Here is a 24,999-nt window from a genome sequence, read left to right on the forward strand (position 1 = left end):
CGTAATCATGAAACCTTCAAAAAGAATCACTGAAAAATCCCCACCACTAACCCATCGGGGTAAATGAGACACAAATGTGTACAATGTCAAGGGTACAATTTTTGCATATCTTCTGACAGTCAATGATTTTTAATTCAATTCAAATGATATTTTTGGCCTTGTAGTATAATATGTAGTTTTCAATTAGATTTTAATGTCCTTATTTCAAGGCAAAGACACATATTAGAGTCAAAATAGTTAATACTTCTGTCATTGCGTGGAAATGTTGAAAGCCAAACAACACATGCATAGTCTCTCTTATTATAATGAGTTTGAAATATGAGTGGTTTCACAGTGTAACATTAACATGTTTAATGTAGATTTTTGTCTGTGAGCTATCAAAAAACGAACAATTAAAATAAATCATCTCATTTATTATAAATATATAATAAATCGATTGATTCATTTCGTAATTACACATTGACGAATGAATCGAGTGTCTACCCAAAAATATCAAACTGTACATGACTTACAGATCTCACAGACGGACAAATACCTACGAATACTAATGAGATCACACTGACATGCCTTCCTGCTCCACCATATCACATGTGCACTAGTACCACTACCACCTCATTTCCTTCTGACAATGACGTCCCTACCCTAGCTATGGAAACTCATTTGATTGGTTTGCAGGCTCTAGCAGTGATCCGTGAACACTTCGCCTCCCTGGGTCCGCAAGAGATGAAATTGGACAGTGTGGCAGTTTAAGGTCAATGTAATTGGTGGCCACAGTCCACCAGGTCTGGCCTGCCGATGCAATTCTCTTGTCACCTCAACACGAGCCAGATGAGGTGTTGGAAGCCGGACCATTTTTAACAGGAAGCCAATTTCAGCACAAATGCTCTGGATTTACACGACATGGCCAGAAGTATTAGAACACAAACACCACACCCATATCTATGCTATGCTTGTTGAATATCTGATGGAAAGGTTTTCCATCAAGACAAAATAGCATCAGGTCTGTTCTGTCTGGCTCACAGTTGCTGTTTCAGTTTGGTGTCCATTCATTGCGGTTCAGGTCTGCCCATTTTATCATATAGTGTATATTTTTCTATTTCACCAGCATCAAATTTCGTCTTGATCCAACGTGAGTTTAACCGAAAGTGAAGTTGCTGTAGTATTTTGAGTAGTGCATTGCCCTGGATGAAACTAGCTAGCTCATTTCAGGTGTCTGTTGTCAAGTTAAAGACACCAACTCTGCAAAGAAGCTGTTCTAGATCATAAACTAGGATAGATTTCAGGCTGCATGATCATAATTTCTAACATATACCTCTCTTTAAACTGAATCAAGTAGCATCTATTGTGCTGTATTTGTATTGGACACGACAGTCCGCATGCTTTTGTGTTAAGACTCTGCGCTTATGCATGAGTGTAAAGGTTATTTAGTGTAATATGCACTTGTAAATTATTACTTTTAATATGGAGTTGTTGAGAATGAATGTTGCACTCTTTGGTTGTTTTCTCTGACAGGTGTAATCTATTTTGCAAAAGGAGAGGCGTCCTGGTTTCAAAGGAGCAACTTTCAGGACTGGAAGTGTTCATATTTCAGACAGAAACACTGTGATTGTGAGAACAGAAGCACCAACTGCTGCCTTATCAAAGCTACCACAAAATCCCAGATGACTCAATGAGGAAAAAAGGGAAAGGATTAGGAAAATATTTTCCGGACATGCTTCCATGCCTTCAATTGCATGCATGAAAATTCAACAATAATTCTAGAGGAATACAAGAAAAGCTATTTTGTAAAAAAAAATGTGGCAGGATTTTACAATATTTAAGCTTTTGTATAGCTCAAACAGTAAAGGTGCTAGCAAAGCCATTAGTTCATTTTCTGTAATACAACGAACTGCTTGTTTTTAATTCATCTTTAATTTAACCAATGCAATAACACAACTGCAGCTCAGTGGTTGATTTCTATGTTTATCCTGACCAGAATTATATGGGGTATATAATCTCTTGGTATAATCAAACTAATCTTTTACATTTATTTGTAATAAATAGCATAACCACTCATCTTACTGTAAAAGTACAACAACTACTTGGCAGGAATATGCTGAGAATTCAAACTGTTTTCAGTCTCTCTATATCTTAAGCACAATTTGGTCAGAATGTTAACATCTGTATTTGTTTACACCATATTAAAAGGATGCAAAATAATGGAGATCGTTGTTATCTCGAGGTATCTTTCGTTTTAAATTTGAACAATTTATGTAGCCTATTTCATGGCATGATTTTGCTCAAAGACGCAGAAAAAGACCCAAGCACAGAGGATCCAAGCAAGCCACCAATGGTTCAGTTGATCTTATTTGAATAAGCACAATTGTACCCATTCAATACAAGACAGAACACTGATTATCAGACAAACGTTTTATAGTAAGAATAAACTTACTTGCTCCCACCAGAAACATTTCACTACCGAAGAGCAACAGTCCGACTGAGTTAACAAGGACAAGAATGCGAGCCATTATCTCCACAAATGTCAAATCCAAATGAATGTAGTTATCTTCTTTTGCTTTTAACAGCTTTGTTTATAGCAACATTATAAATGATTATGTATTAATCTAAATAAACACATATTAAATAAAGTACAGTAAAAATCGCAGGATGGACATCATGTTCGCAAATCCCATTAAAACACGTGCCGGAACGTCCATGTCAGCTGCAGGTATAATGCTGACTTTCCATCGACTTCCAAAATAATTCCGTCTTACTTCAAATTCATGCTCGATTCCTCCGAAACTGCAGGTTGTGACTGTGAGGAAGCGTCCAGTTCAATCTCAGGTTCGGAGGTGTTCAGATCTACCGCTCGTTCATGTCAGTGTTGATCTTGAGCGAGCGCGAGCGCGAGGCGATCAGCACCACGGTCAGCTCCAGCGCTGATGCGCGCGAACACGAGACAGAGAGACCGCAGATCTCTTCATTTATGAATGCGCGCGCATCAAGACAAAGTGGAGATACCAGTGTAGCTACATTCCTCAATGAGTTCCCCTCATTCATTACAAAGCTGTAACCATGCATTGACATGGATGAGGTATTTTCGTTTTCCCTCCATGAAAATGTTTTTAAGAAAATCTTTTTTTAATGATTTAAAGGTTCTGTACCCTATAAGGCCATAAGGTCCTATTTTTACAGACGTTAGTGTGTGCACTTCAGCGGACACCTGTAAAGTATCTGAAATGCAAAGTAAGAGGCCTTCTCCGCTTTGACCTTCACAAAAGTATATTGCAGTGAAGTTCAATATGCTAAATCACAGTAAACCCTCTAACAAAATTAAACTTTAGAGAGTGACATGGTTGTTCTGCAATGATTTTTAGCCTTCTATCTAAGTGGGAAGATTTTTAAAGGTCAATGCAACGGTTGCCTCTTAATATGCATTTCCAGGTACTTTGCACCCTTGTGGCATCAATAGGAATATTCTAGAATTATCAAATTAGCTTAATGTTAAAAATCATATGCAGTTTACTGAATATGCTCCACTCCTAAAACTATATAGGACAACGCCCACTAAAGCCCATTGTTGTATTTTTCTATACATTTTGAGGGATGTAATCTCTCTATACTGTATTACACATTAGATTTGTACTTGGAATATTTCTAAATTTGGTCCAAAAGTCTAAGGAATAGTGTCAGTAAACTATGAATATATACGACTTCAACAATTTATTATGTGAACTTCTTACCCTTGTTTAGTAAACAAAAAATTTCTTATTTAATTGATTTTAATTTTGTTACAGATTGCCTTTGAGAGTTAATACAGTTGGATAGCTGATAAAGGAGATGAGCTCTTTTTCCTTCTCCTTTATCAGCTATCCAACTATCAATCCAAACACGTTCTCTATAAATGCTAAGGCATATACACTTAAACGGTGAGAGGGCTAAACATTCCAGACAGACCCAAAGTTCATATATGACTTTATGGTGCATTGGTAGAATCTAACAGGTTGAATGCAATATTCTTTCTTTGTGCAGTTATGAATGCACACGCATGTAGTTTCTATGAAAAGGTTTCCAAAAAAATTATAATAATAAGTCACATAAAATTACAAAACATTATCACAAATTTCCCATTATAATCACATTATTTACAAATTTAGGCGTGCATTTTTGCTTTTCCAATTTGATCACAAGGTGGCGCTGTTCAGAAAAACGGAATATTTTGCTGTAATTTTAATGCATAGCCTTCACATTAAGTACATTTAGAGATCATTTTACAAGACTGCTTTGAGATTATTCTAAGATTATTCTATGTTCTGCTGTGCTTTTAAAGACAGACTGCAGGTCCTTAAATGGAATGAAGGTCTTTAATGTCCTTTAGACACCTGTGGAGCAGATGTAATGTAATCATACATTACATTAAGTGTAATCATAAGTAAGTAATCTGTAATCAGATTGTAGTCATTGTAAAATTGGTTTTATTTCAATTCAAATGTTTCCAAAATCAATGGAATTGAGAAAGTAAATTCCCACTGTGAAAGAAATGTTTCACAACAGTCGTCTCTATTTGTTTGGTAAATATAAAAGAATAAGAACCTACAGCTATTGATTTTTGCTGCAACAGGCTCTCTAGAGCTTTCTAATTGTTTCTGCGAGAGGGAGAGAGAGACCATGGTCAATTCCATCAGCAGAAAGGACAGTATTCAAGGTCACAGAAACATTAATATTTATGTGAGGATGTTTCTCCTATAGATTGATATTAGTCATCCACTGTCCTGACTCTGCAATAGTTTACGCTCTAGGGATCTGCGGTGTTGCTGTGTATATTTAAAAGTCTCTCATTTTAATTGAATTACAAATCAGGAACTTCTCTGTAATATTCTTACTTGACTCAAATTAGTTTATTATGAATGTATTGAAAAGAAAACTACAATGTTAGAGATCGGACACGTTGCAGGCCTGATTTGAACCTGCATCATCTGCGTGAGCACCATTCATGCCTGAATATTTTCCGAGTTTTAAAATCAACATAAAAAGCTGTTCGCAAACCCATTCTACTTATCTAATATATTTCAGAGTGAAAGAGAATTTTTTTCATTGAGGACAAAAAGTAGGAGTGAATTGTCAAAGATAAGATCATAAATGTGCACAAAAAGAAATTAAATTGTGTCATTTTTGATTTCATGTTGACTCTGAATTCAAACATAAAAACTTCCGAGTTTCATATCAATATGCAACCGTTCTACACATTGGGGGGAAACCACACCAGAACATTCTTAATGTGGAGCAAGATGTGTTAATCAGGAAATAACACGCTACTTTTAAAATGGGTACTTTTGCAAGGCACTGCGTTTGGTCAGTTTAGTCAGGTTTCTTGTAGGTAAGGAGAATACCCACCTGGATGCATTTTTAGAATGGGACAATAAATCAAGATTTTATTCCTCATTACTTCCTTATTGTTTTGTATTCATAACACTCTCTTTCCAGTTTCACTGAGTATACAGGAAGGAGGGAGTGACTGTGTGAGGAGAATATTTTGGTCTTCGATCGAGGTGCGTAAATGAAACGAAGCACAGCAAAGTCAACCTATGGACAGAGGTTACTCAAACGCGGACAGAGCTTATACTCAAACGCGGACAGAGGTTACTCAAACGCATACAAAAGCTAAAACAAGACAGACCCCTTTGGATGTTGCTGCTAGTCCCCGTTCATTGGTGTAAAACATGTCTGCCCGAATCTTTTTGTTTTGTTGTTCTCAATGGCCTCGACTACCCTGCATGTTAGTAATTTAGACAATGTTATATAGAGACATGACACACGATTATTTCTGTTTGTAAGGCAGAATGACTGCACTGCAGGGAAGTCAGAGGCCCTGAAGTGAACTTTATCAGAACAGGCAAAGAATTGTGGAGCAAAATGTTGACTCAAGTTCACTGGCAGATCATAAGCCTTGAGCTGCACGTGTTTGATACAGAGATAATAGGGATAGATAGTTCACCTAAAAATGAAAAAATGTTATACTCACCCTCAGTTAGTTCCAAAATCGTATGACGTGTTGAATAACGAGCATTTGTTGTTCCAATACAGTTATAATTAATGAGGACTGGAGCGTTCCAACTTCCAAGCTTAAAACAATATAAAAATGTGTCATAAAGTTGGTCCATGATGCGTTGTAAGTCTTCTAAAGTATGATACATTTGTGTGACATACTGAAGATGAAATCTTTGACCATTGCCTCCACTTCATAAGTTAAAGGAAGGGAGAAGTAACGATGTTTGAATCTTTTCAATGAATCGGTTGATCCATTTCACAAACCCATTCGTGCAAGAATCGGACTGACTCTGATTCAACTCAATAATTCAATAACCAGTTGTGAAGATTATCATTGATGACAGTTTATAAATAGTATAAAACCAAAATATTGTTTTAGTTCTTCAAACAAAACTGTCTTATATGGCTTCAGAAGACTTTTATAGAGCTATTTTTTAAGCTTTAGTCTCAAATTCGCCTTCGTCTAAAAGAATTCTACAGAAGAAAGAATAGGCCTATCACATGGATTCGGAACGACATGAGAGTGAAAAAACGATGGCAGAATTTACATTGTTTGTCTTGAAGTAAATTGTTAAATGGGAGAGGGTGACATTTCTTAAAGAACACATTATTACACAGTACATGCCATGGGGTACATGAGAATATTGTTATAGATATAGCAGGTTAATGCCGTCTGAGTGAAAGAGACAATTGAAGAGCTGACTGTTATAGTTTAGGCTCAGACAGTGTCAGTATCCAATTAAGAAATTGAGGCTCACTGTCTGGCAGATGATTTATCAAGCGAGTTTCAAAAGAAAAGTGCAGCGTTTGACCAGAGATATAAACGATGTCGTCAAATAATGTGATCTGGCACATTATCAGAGGCTACAGTCTACTCTACAGAGATGTTCAATGCTACAAGTAGGCTGACACAAAATCATTCTTGTGCTTGACTACCCCCTGGTGGAAATGTCTGAGACAGATTGAAAGAGGAAACGTGTATGTGCATCAACTTCATTTATAACTCATCATTTCAAGTTCCAGGTTCCAGGCCAGCCAGCAAAAATATGGAACTAAGCATTTTCTGACTGAGGTTATTATATCTTTTTTAATTCAGACTTCAAAACACACAAAATCCAATATAATTCCAATGACTATACCTCCTGCAAAAGCTTTTAAACGGACTAAAATCAGCACAGTTCTTCAGGATGCCAGTCTGAAAGGTCTATAGCCTTCAAACGACCAGTGTTATTTTAGTATCATTGAGATACTATAGGGTTTACTCATATTTTGAATTAATTTGACTTTAATTTAGTTCAATTTTAAGTAATTTTGTCTGGTTTTTGAAATTTTTATAGCTTTACTGACTCATTATTCCAATTTTGTTAATTTTCAACAAAACAAATTTTAGTGTACCTTAAATTTCTATGGCTTTAGTTTAAGTTAAATATAATCACCCTCCTTCAAACTTTTTAAATAATTTTTTTTTTTTTTTACTTGTCAACTTGCCATTTTTTAAATTATTATTTTACTACATTATCAAAACGTTCAAAGCAGGCTGAATGGTTCAGCACACTATAAAGCTGTGTTCCAAATTAAATCATTTGTAACTGATCCTAAACGACACTGATAATCAAATGGATTTTACAGTTTTATAATATTTATAGGCTTTTTTTTTTCTTTTCAGACAGTTTTGCTTCTGCCAGGAGATAACGTGGAGTGGAGATTTTTTGCAGCCTAGCTGTTGGAACATGGCCAAACTGGATGTTTAAATCAAAGAGGTGCTCATTGTATATTTTTCAGAGAAAACCTTCTGTAATCTCTATAATGGGTTGACGTTTCTGCAGACAAGCAATTTGTGATGATGCATTAGAATAATTGGTCTTCCATACATAAATCACACTGCTTAGTGAGGGCTGGCCAACACAGAGAGTTTGCTGACTCCAAGTCTAATCCTCTTATTTGTCTTATTTATATATATAAAACACTCATATATTCATATGCATTTCACAAATCTAATGATGCATCCATCTAATATTGCAGTGAAAAGCTAGATAATGAAAAAAGTATGACAGACAGTAAATGTGCTCCGGATAACGATTCATTACCACTGTTACTGTCAACATAGCCTCGTAGCAGAAGAGGCAGTTCATTGGTCAGCCTCATGATCATTCCATCAAAGCAACGCTATATATGAACAGATATCAAGTAAGGTTGCAGAAGTTTGTCCTGCATCATTAACACAGCTTGGGAGCATTACTCAAAAGGTTTCAGCATGCACTTCCCAGAAATATTTTGCTTAACTGGCCACCTTTGATTGTGCATGAATGCTGGGAAAAAGTTCTGCAGCGTGTTTGGAATTCCGAGCCATAGAGTGCTTTCCGTGAGAGGAACGCTGACTCACTGCGTCCTGTTTCAGCTGCAGACTGGCAGGCAGGAAACCACCGGAGCAGCTCTTGGGTGTTGGTTGCATTCTCACTGAGTTATCTCTAAACATATAAAAGCCCCTGGGGTGAGTTTAAGGCAGGGAGAAGTGCTGTATGAATGCTGGGGATTTCTCATATTCATCTGAGCAACCAGAGATTTGCACTGTGAAATATAGAGAACCGTGCTCCAAAGATCATGCTATTTAAAATATCAATTAAGTTTATGATTGCACCTTCTTTTAAGTGAACATTTTGAAAAACATGTAGGCTATTCTTAATAGCTTTCAATTCTAATTTGGATCTTATGTACTATTTTTTTCCTAAGGATGAACATATTTCATTATATGATGATCATACTAACTGTTCAATAGTTTGGAGTCAGTAAGATTTTATTTTATTTTGAAAGAAATCAATACTTTTTTGTTTGTTTTTTTCTGCAAAAGTGACAGAAAACACATTTATAATGTATAATGTTTCCAAACATTTTAAGCAGCATATTAGAATAATTTCTGAAGGATCATGTGACACTGAAGACTGGAGTAATGATGCTGAAAATTCAGCTTCATGAATAAATGTCATTTTAAAATATATTAAAATGGAAAACAGTTATTTGAAATTGTATACTATTTCACAATATTACTGTTGTTACTGTATATTTGATCAAATAAATACAGCCTTGGTGAACATCAGAGAGTTTTTCAAAAACGTTAAAAAAAATGGTCAACCCCAAACTTTTAAACAGTATAGTGTATATGACCAGATAATCACAAACTACTTCATCTAACTCTTTAATCTATTCCTGATTAACGGAACATTCACAGTCTGTTATCTCAGGAGGAAGTCTTATAATGACTAGTTCATTTTATGGTTTCCTGTAGACAGTCAGTTTATTTAAAACATAATGTGCATGGTTTGACTGAAACTTCAAGGTAGTAAGATATAAGAAGATCCTGTTTACTGAATTTTAAAAACAAATGTGTCATAATTCAGAATTTTCCAAAAGCTTTATCAGAGAGTTTTATAGCTGAAGTGTGTAATTTCTCTGAAACTAGCATCACCACATTTAATTGCATAAATAATAACTTGTGAAACACTCACCCTGTCTTCGAAAGTTTTGGATAAAACAACGCCGCCACAATCTCATGCCATTGGTTGAGCCAGTGATGTGTTGGGCTCAAACAAACCACAGAGCCACTGTGTTCATATTTTTTGGTGGAATCAAACAAATGGCTTACTTACAGTTTTTTATATATTAAGTTGTGATAGAGGGCACATGAATTTAAAAAGAAAAGAAAAGATGTGCACGGATAAATCATTTATAATAAATACTGCAATATTCAAAAAAAAAAAAAAAAAAGATTTGCCCATTTTGATTTCATGGTGACTTAAAAAATACCATAAGACGACCAAAAAACAAATCCCAGAAATACACTAAACCTTGGCAACAGTGACATAAGTGTAAAAAAAAAAAACATTTATACAGATATACAAGGACGCAATCTTGTTGTTGCTCTAGTATATTCCCCATAATCCATTGTTTGGTCCGGTGTTTAGTCCATCCTTTCATTCCTTTCATGTGTTTTTTGTACCCCATTTTCTATTATCGCCTTTTCAGTTCATCTATCCATTCATATTTCAGAATGGAGGCTATGGTTGCATCTCGTACTGGCCCTCAGTAGCAATGAAAAAGTCATTGAGTGTGTCCTGTAGGTGGTCAAAAGTGGGCCTTTCCTCAGGCCTTTCCTTCCAGCAATTCAGCATGATGTCATAGAGCTCTTCTGGACATCCATCGGGACACGGCATTCTGTAGCTCTTGTCAAGGTTACGGATCACCTCCGGATTCGTCATACCTGAAATTGTGAGGAAAGCACAGCCCGATTGTTAGAAATCTACCCATCTATCCTACACAGTTCTGAATGGGAAGCGAACCCCAAGAGAGAAAACCCCATTACCTGGATACGGTACTCTGCCATATGTGACAATCTCTGTCAAAAGAACTCCAAAGGACCAGACGTCAGACTTGATGGTGAAAGTACCAAAGTTGATGGCCTCAGGGGCCGTCCACTTAATAGGGAACTTCGCACCTGATCGGTAAATAAGACACATCGACAGGCGACAATAAGCCTTTCATAAATGTGATGCATGCATGGAAACTAACTCGTAATTTGATGGTATCAGTTATCAAACAAAATACTATAAATAAAGCCACTAGGACAAAAAAATCTGCCTTGAAGTGGTAAAAGTGGCAAATCTCAACATGGAAAGATGCTATTTTTGAACGTCAGTAGCTCGCACCCAACCTTTAAAGTTGTCAGTTAATCGTATATTGTCAAAAGCACTGCATTGTGGGAATAAAGTAGTGAACTGACCTTCTTGTGCAGTGTATTCAGTTTCTATGATCCTGGCAAGGCCAAAGTCTGCTATTTTACAGTGCAGGGTCTCAGAGACGAGAATATTAGCGGCACGCAGATCTCTGTGAATGTAGTTTTTCCTCTCGATGTAAGCCATGCCTTCTGCAATCTGTAACATAAAGAGAGTTAAGTGTGCAGTTTAGTGGATAACAATATTTACTGTTACAATTTAAAAGTGAAACATTTTATTTGTATTTTTTTTATTAGGTTAAATATTATATAGGCTATACTGTATGTGGGATTGTGGTTCATTTGTAAGATCAAAACACAATTACACAACTAGATGCTAATTTAATAGCTACTTAAAAAAGATCTGCAGTAAAGTTTTGTTGGCTATGATTGTCACGGTGTGGGTTCATGTCTTGTTCCTGTCTGTCTTGTGTTCCCCCCATTATTGTGTATTTGGTTTAGTCCTGTCTAGTTTTCCCGCTCCTCGTTTGTGTTCATGTTTTCCACCTGTGTTCCTAGTTAATTTGCCCAGCTGTGTCTTGTTTCACTCACCCGTTCCTCTGTATTTAAGCCCTGTGTTTTAGTTCAGTCCTTGTGAGTTCTTAATGTTGTAATGGTTGCTGTGTCCGTTTTTCCAGTCTGAGTTTCTTTTGTTTGTTTGTTTGTTTAATAAATGTGCTTGCAATTGGATTCACTCTAGGTTCATTCTTCCCGCAACGTTACAGAAGAACTCACCCTCATTGAATCCAGCAGCATGTTCGCCAGTGTCTCTTCTCCAGCCACCGAGCGGAGGAGAGGCCACTCTTTTGAGGGGACCAGGTTGGTCAAGTTTCGTGGGACACGTGGAGGCCTCAGTAGAGGAGGTGGTCGAGAGGAGCCCCGACACCACTCTCCACGCTGGCCACTCTTCGACCCTGGATTGGTGATGTCCAGCCCAGGGCCCCATTCGCCGCTGTTCCCGTCCAGCCCAGAGCTTCACGTCAGCCACGTCCAGCCAGAGCTTCACGGCAACCACGTCCAGCCAGAGGTTCACGTCACGTCTGCCCAGTCAGAGACTGTTCACGTCACGTCTGCCCAGCCAGAGACTGTTCACGTCACGTCTGCCCAGCCAGAGACTGTTCACGTCACGTCTGCCCAGCCAGAGACTGTTCATGTCACGTCTGCCCAGCCAGAGACTGTTCACGTCACGTCTGCCCAGCCAGAGACTGTTCACGTCACGTCTGCGCAGCCAAAGACTGTTCACGTCACGTCTGCCCAGCCAGAGACTGTTCACGTTACGTCTGCCCAGCCAGAGACTGTTCTCGTCACGTCTGCCCAGCCAAAGACTGTTCTCGTCACGTCTGCCCAGCCAGAGACTGTTCTCGTCACGTCAGCTCAGCCAGAGACTGTTCATGCCACATGTGCGCCGCTTGAGCCCTCAGCAGATATGGCCACTGCTATGCCTGAGCCCTCAGTGACCGCAACACTGGCCATTATGGCCACAGCCATGTGGTGTGAGTGGGCTGCGCACACACTTGAGCCGGTGTGTGTTCCTGAGACGCGGTCTGTTCCTGAGACGCGGTCTGTTCCTGAGACGCGGTCTGTTCCTGAGACGCGGTCTGTTCCTGAGACGCGGTCTGTTCCTGAGACGCGGTCTGTTCCTGAGACGCGGTCTGTTCCTGAGACGCGGTCTGTTCCTGAGACGCGGTCTGTTCCTGAGACGCGGTCTGTTCCTGAGACGCGGTCTGTTCCTGAGACGCGGTCTGTTCCTGAGACGCGGTCTGTTCCTGAGACGCGGTCTGTTCCTGAGACGCGGTCTGTTCCTGAGACGCGGTCTGTTCCTGAGACGCGGTCTGTTCCTGAGACGCGGTCTGTTCCTGAGACGCGGTCTGTTCCTGAGACGCGGTCTGTTCCTGAGACGCGGTCTGTTCCTGAGACGCGGTCTGTTCCTGAGACGCGGTCTGTTCCTGAGACGCGGTCTGTTCCTGAGACGCGGTCTGTTCCTGAGACGCGGTCTGTTCCTGAGACGCGGTCTGTTCCTGAGACGCGGTCTGTTCCTGAGACGCGGTCTGTTCCTGAGACGCGGTCTGTTCCTGAGACGCGGTCTGTTCCTGAGACGCGGTCTGTTCCTGAGACGCGGTCTGTTCCTGAGACGCGGTCTGTTCCTGAGACGCGGTCTGTTCCTGAGACGCGGTCTGTTCCTGAGACGCGGTCTGTTCCTGAGACGCGCGGTCTGTTCCTGAGACGCGGTCTGTTCCTGAGACGCGGTCTGTTCCTGAGACGCGGTCTGTTCCTGAGACGCGGTCTGTTCCTGAGACGCGGTCTGTTCCTGAGACGCGGTCTGTTCCTGAGACGCGGTCTGTTCCTGAGACGCGGTCTGTTCCTGAGACGCGGTCTGTTCCTGAGACGCGGTCTGTTCCCGAGCCAGTGTGTGTGTTGTCTGTCCCCGAACCAGTGTGTGTGTTGTCTGTCCCCGAACCAGTGTGTGTGATGTCTGTTCCCGAGCCAGTGTGTGTGTTGTCTGTTCCCGAACCAGTGTGTGTGTTGTCTGTTCCGGTTCCCGAGCCAGAGTCTGTGTTGTCTGTCCCCGAACCAGTGTGTGTGATGTCTGTTCCCGAGCCAGTGAGTGTGTGGTCTGTTCCCGAGCCAGTGAGTGTGTTGTCTGTCCCCGAACCAGTGTGTGTGATGTCTGTTCCCGAGCCAGTGTGTGTGTTGTCTGTTCCCGAACCAGTGTGTGTGTTGTCTGTTCCGGTTCCCGAGCCAGAGTCTGTGTTGTCGGTTCCCGAGCCAGTGTGTGTGTTGTCTGTCCCCGAACCAGTGTGTGTGATGTCTGTTCCCGAGCCAGTGAGTGTGTGGTCTGTTCCCGAGCCAGTGAGTGTGTTGTCTGTTCCCGAGCCAGGTAGTGTGTTGTCTGTTCCCGAGCCAGGTAGTGTGTTGTCTGTTCCCGAACCAGTGAGTGTGTTGTCTGTTCCCGAGCCAGTGAGTGTGTTGTCTGTTCCCGAGCAAGTGTGTGTGTTATCTGTTCCCGAGTTGCCGTGGTCACCCGAGGGGTCTTCACCGCCGTGGCCGCCCGAGGGGTCTTCACCGCCGTGGCCGCCCGAGGGGTCTTCACCGCCGTGGCCGCCCGAGGGGTCTTCACCGCCGTGGCCGCCCGAGGGGTCTTCACCGCCGTGGCCGCCCGAGGGGTCTTCACCGCCCTGGCCGCCCGAGGGGTCTTCACCGCCCTGGCCGCCCGAGGGGTCTTCACCGCCCTGGCCGCCCGAGGGGTCTTCACCGCCCTGGCCGCCCGAGGGGTCTTCACCGCCCTGGCCGCCCGAGGGGTCTTCACCGCCCTGGCCGCCCGAGGGGTCTTCACCGCCCTGGCCGCCCGAGGGGTCTTCACCGCCCTGGCCGCCCGAGGGGTCTTCACCGCCCTGGCCGCCCGAGGGGTCTTCACCGCCCTGGCCGCCCGAGGGGTCTTCACCGCCCTGGCCGCCCGAGGGGTCTTCACCGCCGTGGCCGCCCGAGGGGTCTTCTCCGCCGTGGCCGCCCGAGGGGTCTTCACCGCCGTGGACGCCCGAGGGGTCTTCACCGCCGTGGTCGCCCGAGGGGTCTTCTCCGTTCTGGTCGCCTGCGCATCCTGCTCCGCCCTGGCCGCCTGCGCATCCTGCTCCGCCCTGGCCGCCTGCGCATCCTGCTCCGCCCTGGCCGCCTGCGCATCCTGCCCCGCCCTGGCCGCCTGCGCATCCTGCCCCGCCCTGGCCGCCGCCTGCGCATCCTGCTCCGCCCACGTTCCCTGGTCCATGCCCGCCGTTGCAAGGCTCTTGTCCTGTTCCCTGCGCGGATCTGGCCCTCCATCCCTCCCCCAAGACCGCCTCCACTGCACCACCCTCCTGAACCTTTTTTTTTTTTTTTTTTTATGGGCGTCGGGAGCCGCCCATAGGGGGAGGGCTATGTCACGGTGTGGGTTCATGTCTTGTTCCTGTCTGTCTTGTGTTCCCCCCATTATTGTGTATTTGGTTTAGTCCTGTCTAGTTTTCCCGCTCCTCGTTTGTGTTCATGTTTTCCACCTGTGTTCCTAGTTAATTTGCCCAGCTGTGTCTTGTTTCACTCACCCGTTCCTCTGTATTTAAGCCCTGTGTTTTAGTTCAGTCCTTGTGAGTTCTTAATGTTGTAATGGTTGCTGTGTCCGTTTTTCCAGTCTGAGTTTCTTTTGTTTGTTTGTTTGTTTAATAAATGTGCTTGCAATTGGATTCACTCTAGGTTCATTCTTCCCGCAACGTTACAATGATATTATTAAAATCAACCCAAAATATTTTTGTTTAGGTTTGGTTGATTGTAATTATGTATAATATATTGTTATTACGAGTAAGTACATGTACGACATACGCTTTTACATTGCCTTTACTAAAAGTAAATGTAAGTTGAAATGACTTAAACATCCAAGTTGATAGTAATTCAGGCAGCAACCTTTTTTTACAGTGTACATAGGATTTTTAGGTCGAATTCAGATAGTTTTGAACTCAAAATTAACCTTAAAGTGGCTTTGCTTTGCGAACATATATACATCAAGCATTTGCATTTATATATCATTGCATTTTTAGTTGCAATGCAGACCATGAAAAACAGACAGCATCAACACAGTGGTCTCTAACAGGAAGTTGCTTTTGCATAGAGAGCGAGATTACAGTCAGTCATGCATGGCAGGGGCTTCAGGTCCTCGGTGGAAAAATGTACGTAATATCCTGCCCAGAAGATATTAATCTAAATTTGTGGCGGTTGTTAGAAGTGTTCAGATCTAAAAATGTTCAGACCACGTGTCTACAAAACCAAAGACCATTTCCTCTACATCTCCCTGAGAGTGCAAAACAGTACTTAAAATAGTTACAGAAGTTGAAAATCATGTACAGTATAGGTGTGCAGATTTCCACGCACTGCAGCGTTAAAATGTGTCCTGACCTGTTCCATAAAGTTTTAAATCTACAGTAGTGGCCAAAACTGATTTTAATGACCCTACAAGTTTGAATAAACCATCAAAATATGAGGAATATATGAAATTAGCCTTTTCTAACGGGCAGCTTTTTTTTTTTTTTGTTCCTGCGGCTTTATTTATAGTATATTTTGGTAACTGATACCATCAAATTATGAGTTTGTTTTCCATGCATGCATCTCTGTTCTACATCACATTTATGAAAGGCTTATTGTCGCCTGTCAATGCGTTTTATTAAACTATCAAAATATGAGGAATATATATATATATATATATATATATATATATGCTGTATTTACAAGGTATTTCTCTAAAAAAAAAATATTTGGGAAAAATAGGCAAACTATAGTTACAGACTTTTTTTTTAAATCCATAAAACAAAAAGCCACAGGAAAAGGCTAAAATTTTCATCTACAATATTTCCAGTTATTAATATTTCATTGACTCTCTATGTTTTTTGCATGTATTCATAATTTCTTTGTAAGACAACCTGGCCAAAAATGATGTCCGCACAAATTGCCATATTTCATTGTGTTATTATCACACATTAAACAATTCACTTTAAGCACAACCACGCAATATGCTTAAAAAAATCTTTAACAAATTTTTTATAATATTTGAATATGGTAAAGATGTCAGTTTTCCTAGACCAGAGATCACTTTTGGCCACAACTGTACATTGCAAGAGAAATATCAATTAATTGGTACTAAGCAATGAAGACAATTAAGGGAAATCATAAAAGAATAATTATTCTTACTTGAGCAGCCATATCAATCAGCTTGGGAAGTTTTAATTTATGGCCATCATCTGTCTTCAGAAAGTCTAACAAGCTTCCTGGAATAAGACAAGAACAATTATATGGTTTGGACTTTGGACAGTCACAACATCATTTAATTAAAAAAAAAGAAGTTTAGAACTAATAATGTTGTGTTAATACTAACCATTAGCCATGTATTCTGTGACAATGAAGATGGGCTCCTTGGTCACTACAGCGTGCAATTTGACCAGTCTCTCGTGCTGGAGCTGCTTCATCAGATTCGCCTCCTGTAGGAAGGCCTCTGGCTCCATGGTGCCTTCCTTCATAGTCTTGATGGCGACTTTCTGGTTGTTTTTGTAAAACCCTACAAACAAGAGCCACAGGCAAACGCAGGTGTATTAAATAAACTTGCGAAGAAAACCACATCGATCTACGGCAGCTCAATAAACACAATTTTCATGACAGATAATACTAATGGTTTGATTCTTGAGAAAGGGCCTAGAATCAATAATTCATTATCAGATATGCTGTAAAAAAATAATAATCGCAATATATATGTAAACATCCCTAAAGCAAGATAAATTTACTTGAGAAACACCATTGTCAAAGATATTAAAGGGATAGTTCACTCAAAAATGAAAATTGTGTCATCATTTACTACACTCATGTTGTTCCAAACCTGTATGAGTTTCTTTCTTGTGCTGAACACAAAAGAAGATATTTTGAAGAATGTTTGTAACCAAACCGTTTCTGGACCCCATTGACTTCCATAGTATGAAAAAAAAATAAAAATACTATGGAAGTCAATGGGGTCCAGAAACGGTTTGGTTACAAACATTCTTCAAAATATCTTCTTTTGTGTTCAGCACAAGACAGAAACTCATACAGGTTTAGAACAACTTGAGGGAGAGTAAATTATGTCACAATTTTCATTTTTGGGTAAACTATCTCTTTAATGCTTGTCTTCTGAAAATATACATTTATTTTTCTCACCCAATCAGTTTGTTCTTGTTTTGGGCACAAACCTCACTAAATATTGTTACATAAATGAAATACAAATACAAAAAATAAATAACACAAAAAAATAAAAAAGATAATTGTATGAAAACAAATATTGTGGCAAATAAAGGTATAAGAACGTTTAAAGAATTAAAGAAAGATTCAAAGAAAATTTACGTTTTGAAGAAAATTGGGCCAGAGGTTTTTGAGACTTCTGATTAATGTTGAAGCTGGTGGTCAAAGTCAAAGCCCCAGTGAGGTACAAATAATGTATCATTCGTGTGGCAAAAATATGACAGTATCACACAAAGCCACATGACACACAAACACGTGCCCTTGAACAAACAAATTCAAGGCCAGTATAATTACAATTTTACTCTGAAGGGAGGTTTTAATTTTGTAAATTACATTTCGTATTAAATTAAGTGTCGGATTAACTTAAGTCTTTAATTAAATTGTGAAAAATAATATTTGGTCATTTTAAGATACGGAGGCAATACTGCAACATTGACTTGCACAAAGACTTTGCTGATGTCAGAATACTAAAAACAGAATCGGCTCCTACTTTAGATTACATCTGAATTAACTTTTAAATCAAAATAACATGACTACATATTTTTATTTGGTTAGTTCTCCAGAGCAAAAAATACATGTCCTCCAAATGTTGTACAGTACCAGATTTGTTTTTTTATTTGACTACCAGGGTGTTGTGTGACCAAATTTTAATCGGTTTAATCAAAGTTATTCCTTTATAATTATCAATGTAATCATCGTCTTATAGGAACCATGTGCTTGCAGAGGGAAGAATAAGGATTTTTTTTTACCCAAAGGCAACGTTGCGTAACTGAACTTTCTTCTGCTTCTTACCCATCCACACTTCTCCAAACTGGCCGGCACCAAGTTTATTCACCATCTTCAGAGTATCTCTGGGAATCTCCCACTCATCTTGAGCCCAGGGTCTCTGAGGGTCAGCGGTTTTACAGGGACTTCCCAGCCTCTGGCACAAACCATCCGCTGACCCTATAGGTTCAATAAAGAAGTTTGGGAAAAGAACAAGAATGTTCAGAGGAGAGTCACAAACTATCAAATTAAAGCCAAGACTAGCATCTACTTATCTGGCAGAAATTAAACCATGCTTACTGATTTTGTCTGGGAAAAAAAAAACACAAGACATGCACAAACCAGAATGTAGAACAAATATTTAGTTAAACAGTTCTATAAAAAGACACAACAAACCAAAATGGGGCGAGATTGTGGACTACAACTGAGACTGAAGCCGACCTATTTATCTGGTGGTTAAAGCAACCGTTTGTCACATTTTCAAAGCTACAACCACAGAAAGCATACAGTGGAAGAATCAGAAAGGGTCCTTGGTAAAGCAACAACCTTTGCTCGGAGTACTTACTGGAGTAATACTTCACTAGATCTTGAAGAGAAGAAAAGGTCATGGAGGGAGAGATGTAGTAGCCACCATTATCAAGGGCTCGGATCTTATAGTGCTTGACCACATCACTTTGCTCTGGGGTGGAGTCTCTTAAAGACAGAGAGAAAGCACCTGCGGAGGATCATTCAGAAACAGCAGTCAAATAACGCGGCTGATCATTACGCCGTGCTTATTTTCATAAAGATCCCCTTCACAGCCAGCCAAAATCGACTGAAATTTTTTATTTTAAAGCACTGAAATAGTCTGCATAAAATTTGAATCAGTGTGAACCTGATTTCACCGAGTACCACATGTTCCTTGATCAACATCTTTGTTGATCCCGGAACAACATTCCAATCAACCAATCAGATTTGAGGGACAAGTTTACAGTTAATGTCAAGTTTAGGCTTACAACCAGGAGTTGCTGCTTCTACATATGTGTTTTTCACCTATCATTTCCCTCTGATTTAAGGGATCATTTATGGGTAGAGCTATGTTTAGGGGTAGGGATCGGACGAAATTTTCAGACAGGAATGTTGTTGAGCAAAATATGTTGATCCAGAAGCATGTCTTAGCAAAATCAGGTTATCACTGAAATAAGTGTCCTAAGAACTAACACCTGTCGTCCTAGGCTCTGTAAAAAATAATCAAAGAAGCAAACTTTAAGTGAACTCTCAGAAACTGATCATTCCGAATGTTCAGGATTTCTCATATCAGTCTTTGGAGGGCTGAAGAAAATAAAATTGCTGACATTTGCTTATAGCACCTTAAAAAAGAGCTTATATAATCAAAAATGAAAAACTATTTCCAGATATTTTAATGCATTTTCTGTATGCGTCTTCAAGTACAGTGTCGTACTGTTCAAAACATTTTGTGTGTGTGTGTGTGTGTGTGTGTGAAAGAAATGAATACTTTTATTCAGCAAATATGCATTAAATTGATCAAAAGTGACAGTTAAGAAAGTTAAAAAAGTTTTACACTTTTGAACTTTCTATTCACCAAATAATCCTGAAATAATTTATCACAGTTTCCATAAAAAATATTAAGCATTAAAACATGCTGTTTTCAACATTGATGATAATAATAAATGTTTCTGGAGCAGCAAATCAGCATTTTAGACATTATGTGACAATGAAGACTGGAGTAATGATGCTGAAAATTCAACTTCATGAATGAATGTCTTTTTATAAAAGATATTTAAATTTCACAATATTACTGTTATTTAATTTTTATTTTTTTATTTGTTTTATTTGTTTATTTTAATCAAATAAATGCAGCCTTGGTGAGCCTCTTTTAAAAGCATCAAAAAATCCTACCAAAGAGATTTACCCAAACTTTTGAACGATACTATATACAGTATATATAAACACAAACTAAACAAATTGATTGAGTGTCAATGTTTCGTGCTTATGGACCACCACACCAAATTATGCATTACAAGGTTTACTCAGAAAAGTTTCAAAATCGAACTATATCTGCATACAAACAAGAAAATTCCAGTGAAGACTAGTTTCTGCACTTCCCCCTGCACAAGTACACAAATAAAACAAGAAAGGATATCTTCCATCAAGCTCTGAGCAAAAGCAGATGCAGATATCAGTTACATAGTTTCAGCTCTTTGCATGATGTGAACTTGAAAAAGAGCAGCAGATGAAAAATTCAGGCATGCACACATTATCAATGAAAAATTTAAGCCTCAAGTTTTGAGGCTGTGGATCCAGTGCTCCTTTAAATATGAACTTAGTTTGACTTGTCTGAGGTAAAAACAAAAACCTTGACAACCGAAAATACAGTAATATTATATTATGAAGTGTTTTCTTTCGTATTTCTTTTTTTTTTACGGTAGAAATTTAACTAATACCATATGCAGTTCTTGCTGCACTACATTTTGCCTAGAAAAGTAAATAGTGAAATACTGTATCACTGGAAATTGTTTGAAATGTTGTGCACTTTTGTTATTGGTCCTAAGTAGTGAAATGTTGATGTAATTATTTAGTGATTATGTGAATAAATATTAAAGGGACACTGAAGGTTATTGGGATCTGACCTTTGGTTGTTTCACTTTCTCGCACAAGAAATGCACCAGGTTTGTTTCCTGGCGCTAACAGAAGACGCTCTGTGTCTCTGCGACTCATGTCCTTGAAAAACCATCTGGAACAGAAAACAGAACCAATTATACAATAGTTAGTTCCGAGTGACATTCCAAGAATCCTGATATTATTATGAACAGCATAGCAGTGGAATGGATTTGGTGACTCCCAGCTAACAAAGATAATTTTGCCAGCGTTCAGGGGTGAATCTGGGATTTCAATATTAAGGGGCTTAGTGAGGGTATGATAAAACATACATTTTTATATGGTTTCTGAGGCGATCACAAATTTATGTACAGATTATGGAGCTAATCACAAATTGTTTGGGGGGGGGGGGGGTCTGGGAAGAAATTTAGGGGGGCTGAAGCCCATCTTAAAAAGTGGCCTAGTGACGTCCTTGCCAATGTTCCCATTACTTAAATTATGAAAACGTTTTTTTTTTCTTTCTGAATGTTCCTTGACAAGTTCAAAACATCCAGTTTTTTTAAATGTTTTAAAAACATTTTCTGGGTGGTACGAATGTTAAGGGAACATTTAAAAAACGTTATACGAACATCCAACTAAAACGTTTCAGGAAAAAATATGCTCCATGAACCATGTATTAACAATGTTTTTGTTAAAGAGCCGATAACTTTGACCGAATGTTCTATTAACATTAGCCTACTGGAAGAATGTTTGTTCATAACTTTGAGAAAACCTTGCCAGAACGTTACTCAAAGTTCAGAGAACACGAGAACTTAAGTCTCACGTAAACTTAAGTAAACGTTTAACTTAAGTAAACACGAGAACACGAGAAGTCTGTTAGTTTGGCTACGGATGAAATACAGCAGTGCTGAATCGACAATTCGTACGAATTTTACGAGGTGGCTAATTCGTAACAATTCGTACGACCTCACTCGTACGAATTAGTACGATTTTTGCTAAATCGTACATATTTTACGAGTTGCCCAATTCGTATGAATTCGTACGAATGACCTACCCCTGACCCCGCCCCTAAACCTACCCATCACGTGGGTTTGGACAAATCGTACAAATTCGTAAAAATTCGCCATCTTTTAATCACTCGTACAAAATTGTACGAATTGGTCGTGAGATAGCGTTGGAAATTCACAACAACAGACAACACTTTATGGGATATTGCTTAAATATACAGTATGCATGATATGAATTATATCTTTGCCTACCTCTCCACCTCCAATGTTTGTGCTCTTGCCACGAATGAACTTGGAATATATCCCTCATAACCTGTGGCCAAGGACTTCGCCAACCACCATTCACCAGTCCTAAAAAAAACATGGGACAATTAGTTACTTGTAATCACTTGGCTCTTATTTGTCTTATTTGTGCGTGTTTATATATTATTTTAGCTGATGTTTAGCATTTATCAATTTAAACAATTAATACAAATATAATTCACCTGGAACAACGTGAGAAAAATGTGAGCAAAATGGATTGACGGATTTGCCCACTATGCCATTCACACTTTTATTAAGTTCACAAAGTTCGAACCGATTTTAGTCTTTGGATTTATGCACAATTAAATATCCGATTCTTTAAGTGGACATCTTCTCTTATTATAATACATTAGAAGCTGAATTTTATTTTATTCAAAAAAGTATCTATATTGTTTACTCACTCCTTAATAATCTTGAGTCTGTCCCCTTTTTTGAATTGAAGATCAGTATCACTAGCAGGCTGGAAGTCATATTGAGCGATAACAATGTCTTCATCTAAAAGAAATTTTAATCTGTTAAAATATGCAATTCAAATAAATACATAATAAATCTGTTCCATCTGTAACATTTCCTTCTATGGCATAACATGTGAACCACTACATGTAATGACAGCTTCTGGCCTTTAAAGTTTTATTTATTTTAGTTTGAACACACGATCTGCGCCCAGCAGCATTATGACTATGATGTATTCAAAATTATTTTGAATCAATTAATAATCAAAGAAAAACACTCTCGTGATGCCATATTCCGCAACAACAAATTAATATGTATTACCTTGATTGTTGCTTTGCTTCCTGTGATCTCTTGACAACTGTAAATCAAATTATTCATTTGCTTATTGACTAAGATGTATTTAAAAAGATAACATGTAATAGAAATGTATACATGTGAGTATAATATAAACTAAACATAATATTCAAGCAATATAACACAGATCGAATCAGCACTCATCAAGAGTAAAAGCAAAGGACTAAACAGAAAGGTGACGTTTTTCACTGTAAAGCTCAAAGGGCAAAGTAAGACAATTTGTGAGTAAAATCCAGCTTATCATAATTTGTTTTAAAAAGCAATACTTACATGAGATGCGTTAGAATGTGAGGAATTATGATGTTCATGCCCTTTACTCTTTGAGTCTTTGCCATGTTTCTGGTCACTACAAGCACAACCCATCCTTAAGATAAAATGTAATCATCTCCTTAATCCGTGTTCATTGAACTTTATTTCAACTAATCGATTTGTTAATTGCAATCACACCTATGTTCACCACAGTCAGTCTCTGCAGTTCTCTACTCGGAGTTCAGTAATAGTCCAGAAGAAATCCAGAAAGGTCCAGAAAGGCATCATGGGTGCTGAAGAAAAGAAGAAAACATTTGATCAAACTTATAATGATATCCCCAGTTTGGTGGTTTACACTTTAGTCTTTAAAACACCTAACCAGTAATGTTTTCATTAGTATAAATAGATCACATGATGTGCTCTAGTACAAGTGCAAATTTTAAACCAATCACACAAATAATAAACCAACATATGAAATATTACATAAAGAGTGACTGCTTACTCTTGTGATATGAAAACAGATTCCATAGGACGGAAATATTAACTAGTGAAAAAGATAAACAAGATAAAGTTTGTGTGTGTGTGTGTGTGTTTACCATGTTTAACAGCTTGGTAGGTTAAACTAAATCAAAGAAAACAATTTTAATACGATATGATGTTGATAGTTTGCAGATAATCGGAGGTCATTAAAAATAATTATGGTCACTGGATACAAGCATCCTCATATATTATGTATCAAATTAAACAATACTTGAATGTCAAAATATGAACATATTTTCAAAAATAGTTTATAAAGAAATAAATGTTACTACTATATGGTCAAAGCAACATCTAAAAGTAAAATATAAATTTAAAGTAAAAAATACATAGTTTAGTTTGTATACTTACATTTTTGTGGCCTATAATAGATTTAATAATCCAACTTTAGATTCTTAATTTCTGAACTAAATCAAGAGTGTTTCTCTCTTTCAGACACATACAAAGACATACTCAGTCAGACCATCTACACACGCACATGCACACGCACACACACACACACAATCTGCATTTGAGGCCCGTCATGTGCCCCGAGAGATCACATTAGTTGAAAGAGATAAATAGAGATCAGTAGTTGTGTTTATTTAGCTTATACCCCTCCCTCCCTCCCTTTCCTCTGTCAGTGCTTAATTCACAAACATGCCTTCGCATGCATATGATGAGCATGTGATGTCAGACATTAAAGCTGCAGACAACAACATAATTTAACATCCTCATTTTTAGTAACCGTTTAACTCGGAAAGACTTTAGACAAATTCATGATTGAGTATTACGCTGTGCTATTTGTAAATAAGGAAGTCTGAGGATTTCTTAGAAATACAGAAATAGCAGTTCCGAATACGTAAACGCATTTAAAGAAATGAAGCTTTCTTTGAGAATCATTTAAATGGATTTGGAAAGCCGTGTTTCTGTTTTAAAGGCATCTTTCATAAAAAAATATGCATGGATCATAATATTAAAAATCTTGCTCAACCACATGTAGGCCTAACTGTAAGACTATGTGAAGTGCTCTGAAGATACATGAGATTTAGCTCGCAGCAGCTGTGTCACAGGATGTTGTTGACTAGCCCCTATAAAGACAGTGCTTTCCTTTTATAGGCACTGTGGTTTTCTTCAGTTAAACTTCAGTTATTCTGATCTCTACATTTTGCACGTTCATTT

The 24,999-nt window shown here is 38.9% G+C and overlaps 2 protein-coding genes across 6 annotated transcripts in view; both read right to left on the reverse strand.

The window, feature by feature from the left end:
• fndc4a (fibronectin type III domain containing 4a) overlaps positions 1-2,941 on the reverse strand; it is a 56,235-nt gene extending 53,294 nt beyond the window's left edge. Inside the window, exon 1 of one of the 3 annotated variants that reach the window (XM_056264484.1) lies at positions 2,432-2,941. In XM_056264484.1, the coding sequence (XP_056120459.1) occupies positions 2,432-2,507 (76 nt within the window). In that variant the 5' untranslated portion in view covers positions 2,508-2,941. The remainder of the gene's footprint in view (positions 1-2,431) is intronic. The other 2 variants (XM_056264483.1, XM_056264485.1) reach the window with 2 other exon arrangements.
• A 7,066-nt stretch (positions 2,942-10,007) lies between these two features.
• Positions 10,008-24,373, reverse strand: blk (BLK proto-oncogene, Src family tyrosine kinase). Of its 3 annotated transcripts, XM_056264487.1 has the most exons (15): positions 24,190-24,373; positions 23,804-23,845; positions 23,500-23,594; positions 23,323-23,416; positions 23,020-23,056; positions 22,647-22,740; positions 22,195-22,293; positions 20,968-21,071; positions 18,903-19,052; positions 18,365-18,517; positions 16,683-16,862; positions 16,499-16,575; positions 10,802-10,952; positions 10,385-10,516; positions 10,008-10,282 (listed from the first exon to the last, which is right to left on the reverse strand). In XM_056264487.1, exons 4-15 carry the CDS (start codon positions 23,413-23,415, stop codon positions 10,080-10,082), a joined length of 1,473 nt encoding a protein of 490 aa, XP_056120462.1. In that variant the 5' UTR covers position 23,416; positions 23,500-23,594; positions 23,804-23,845; positions 24,190-24,373; the 3' UTR covers positions 10,008-10,079. The 3 variants fall into 3 exon arrangements, with proteins under 3 accessions (XP_056120462.1, XP_056120461.1, XP_056120463.1); XM_056264486.1 differs by lacking the exon at positions 23,804-23,845; XM_056264488.1 differs by lacking the exons at positions 23,804-23,845; positions 24,190-24,373 and adding an exon at positions 23,898-24,006.
• Between the last annotated feature and the right edge of the window lie 626 nt (positions 24,374-24,999).

The sequence above is a fragment of the Rhinichthys klamathensis genome, unplaced genomic scaffold (genome assembly GCF_029890125.1).
Source record: "Rhinichthys klamathensis goyatoka isolate OS25496 unplaced genomic scaffold, OSU_Roscu_1.1 h1tg000221l_1, whole genome shotgun sequence".
NCBI lineage: Eukaryota > Metazoa > Chordata > Actinopteri > Cypriniformes > Leuciscidae > Rhinichthys > Rhinichthys klamathensis.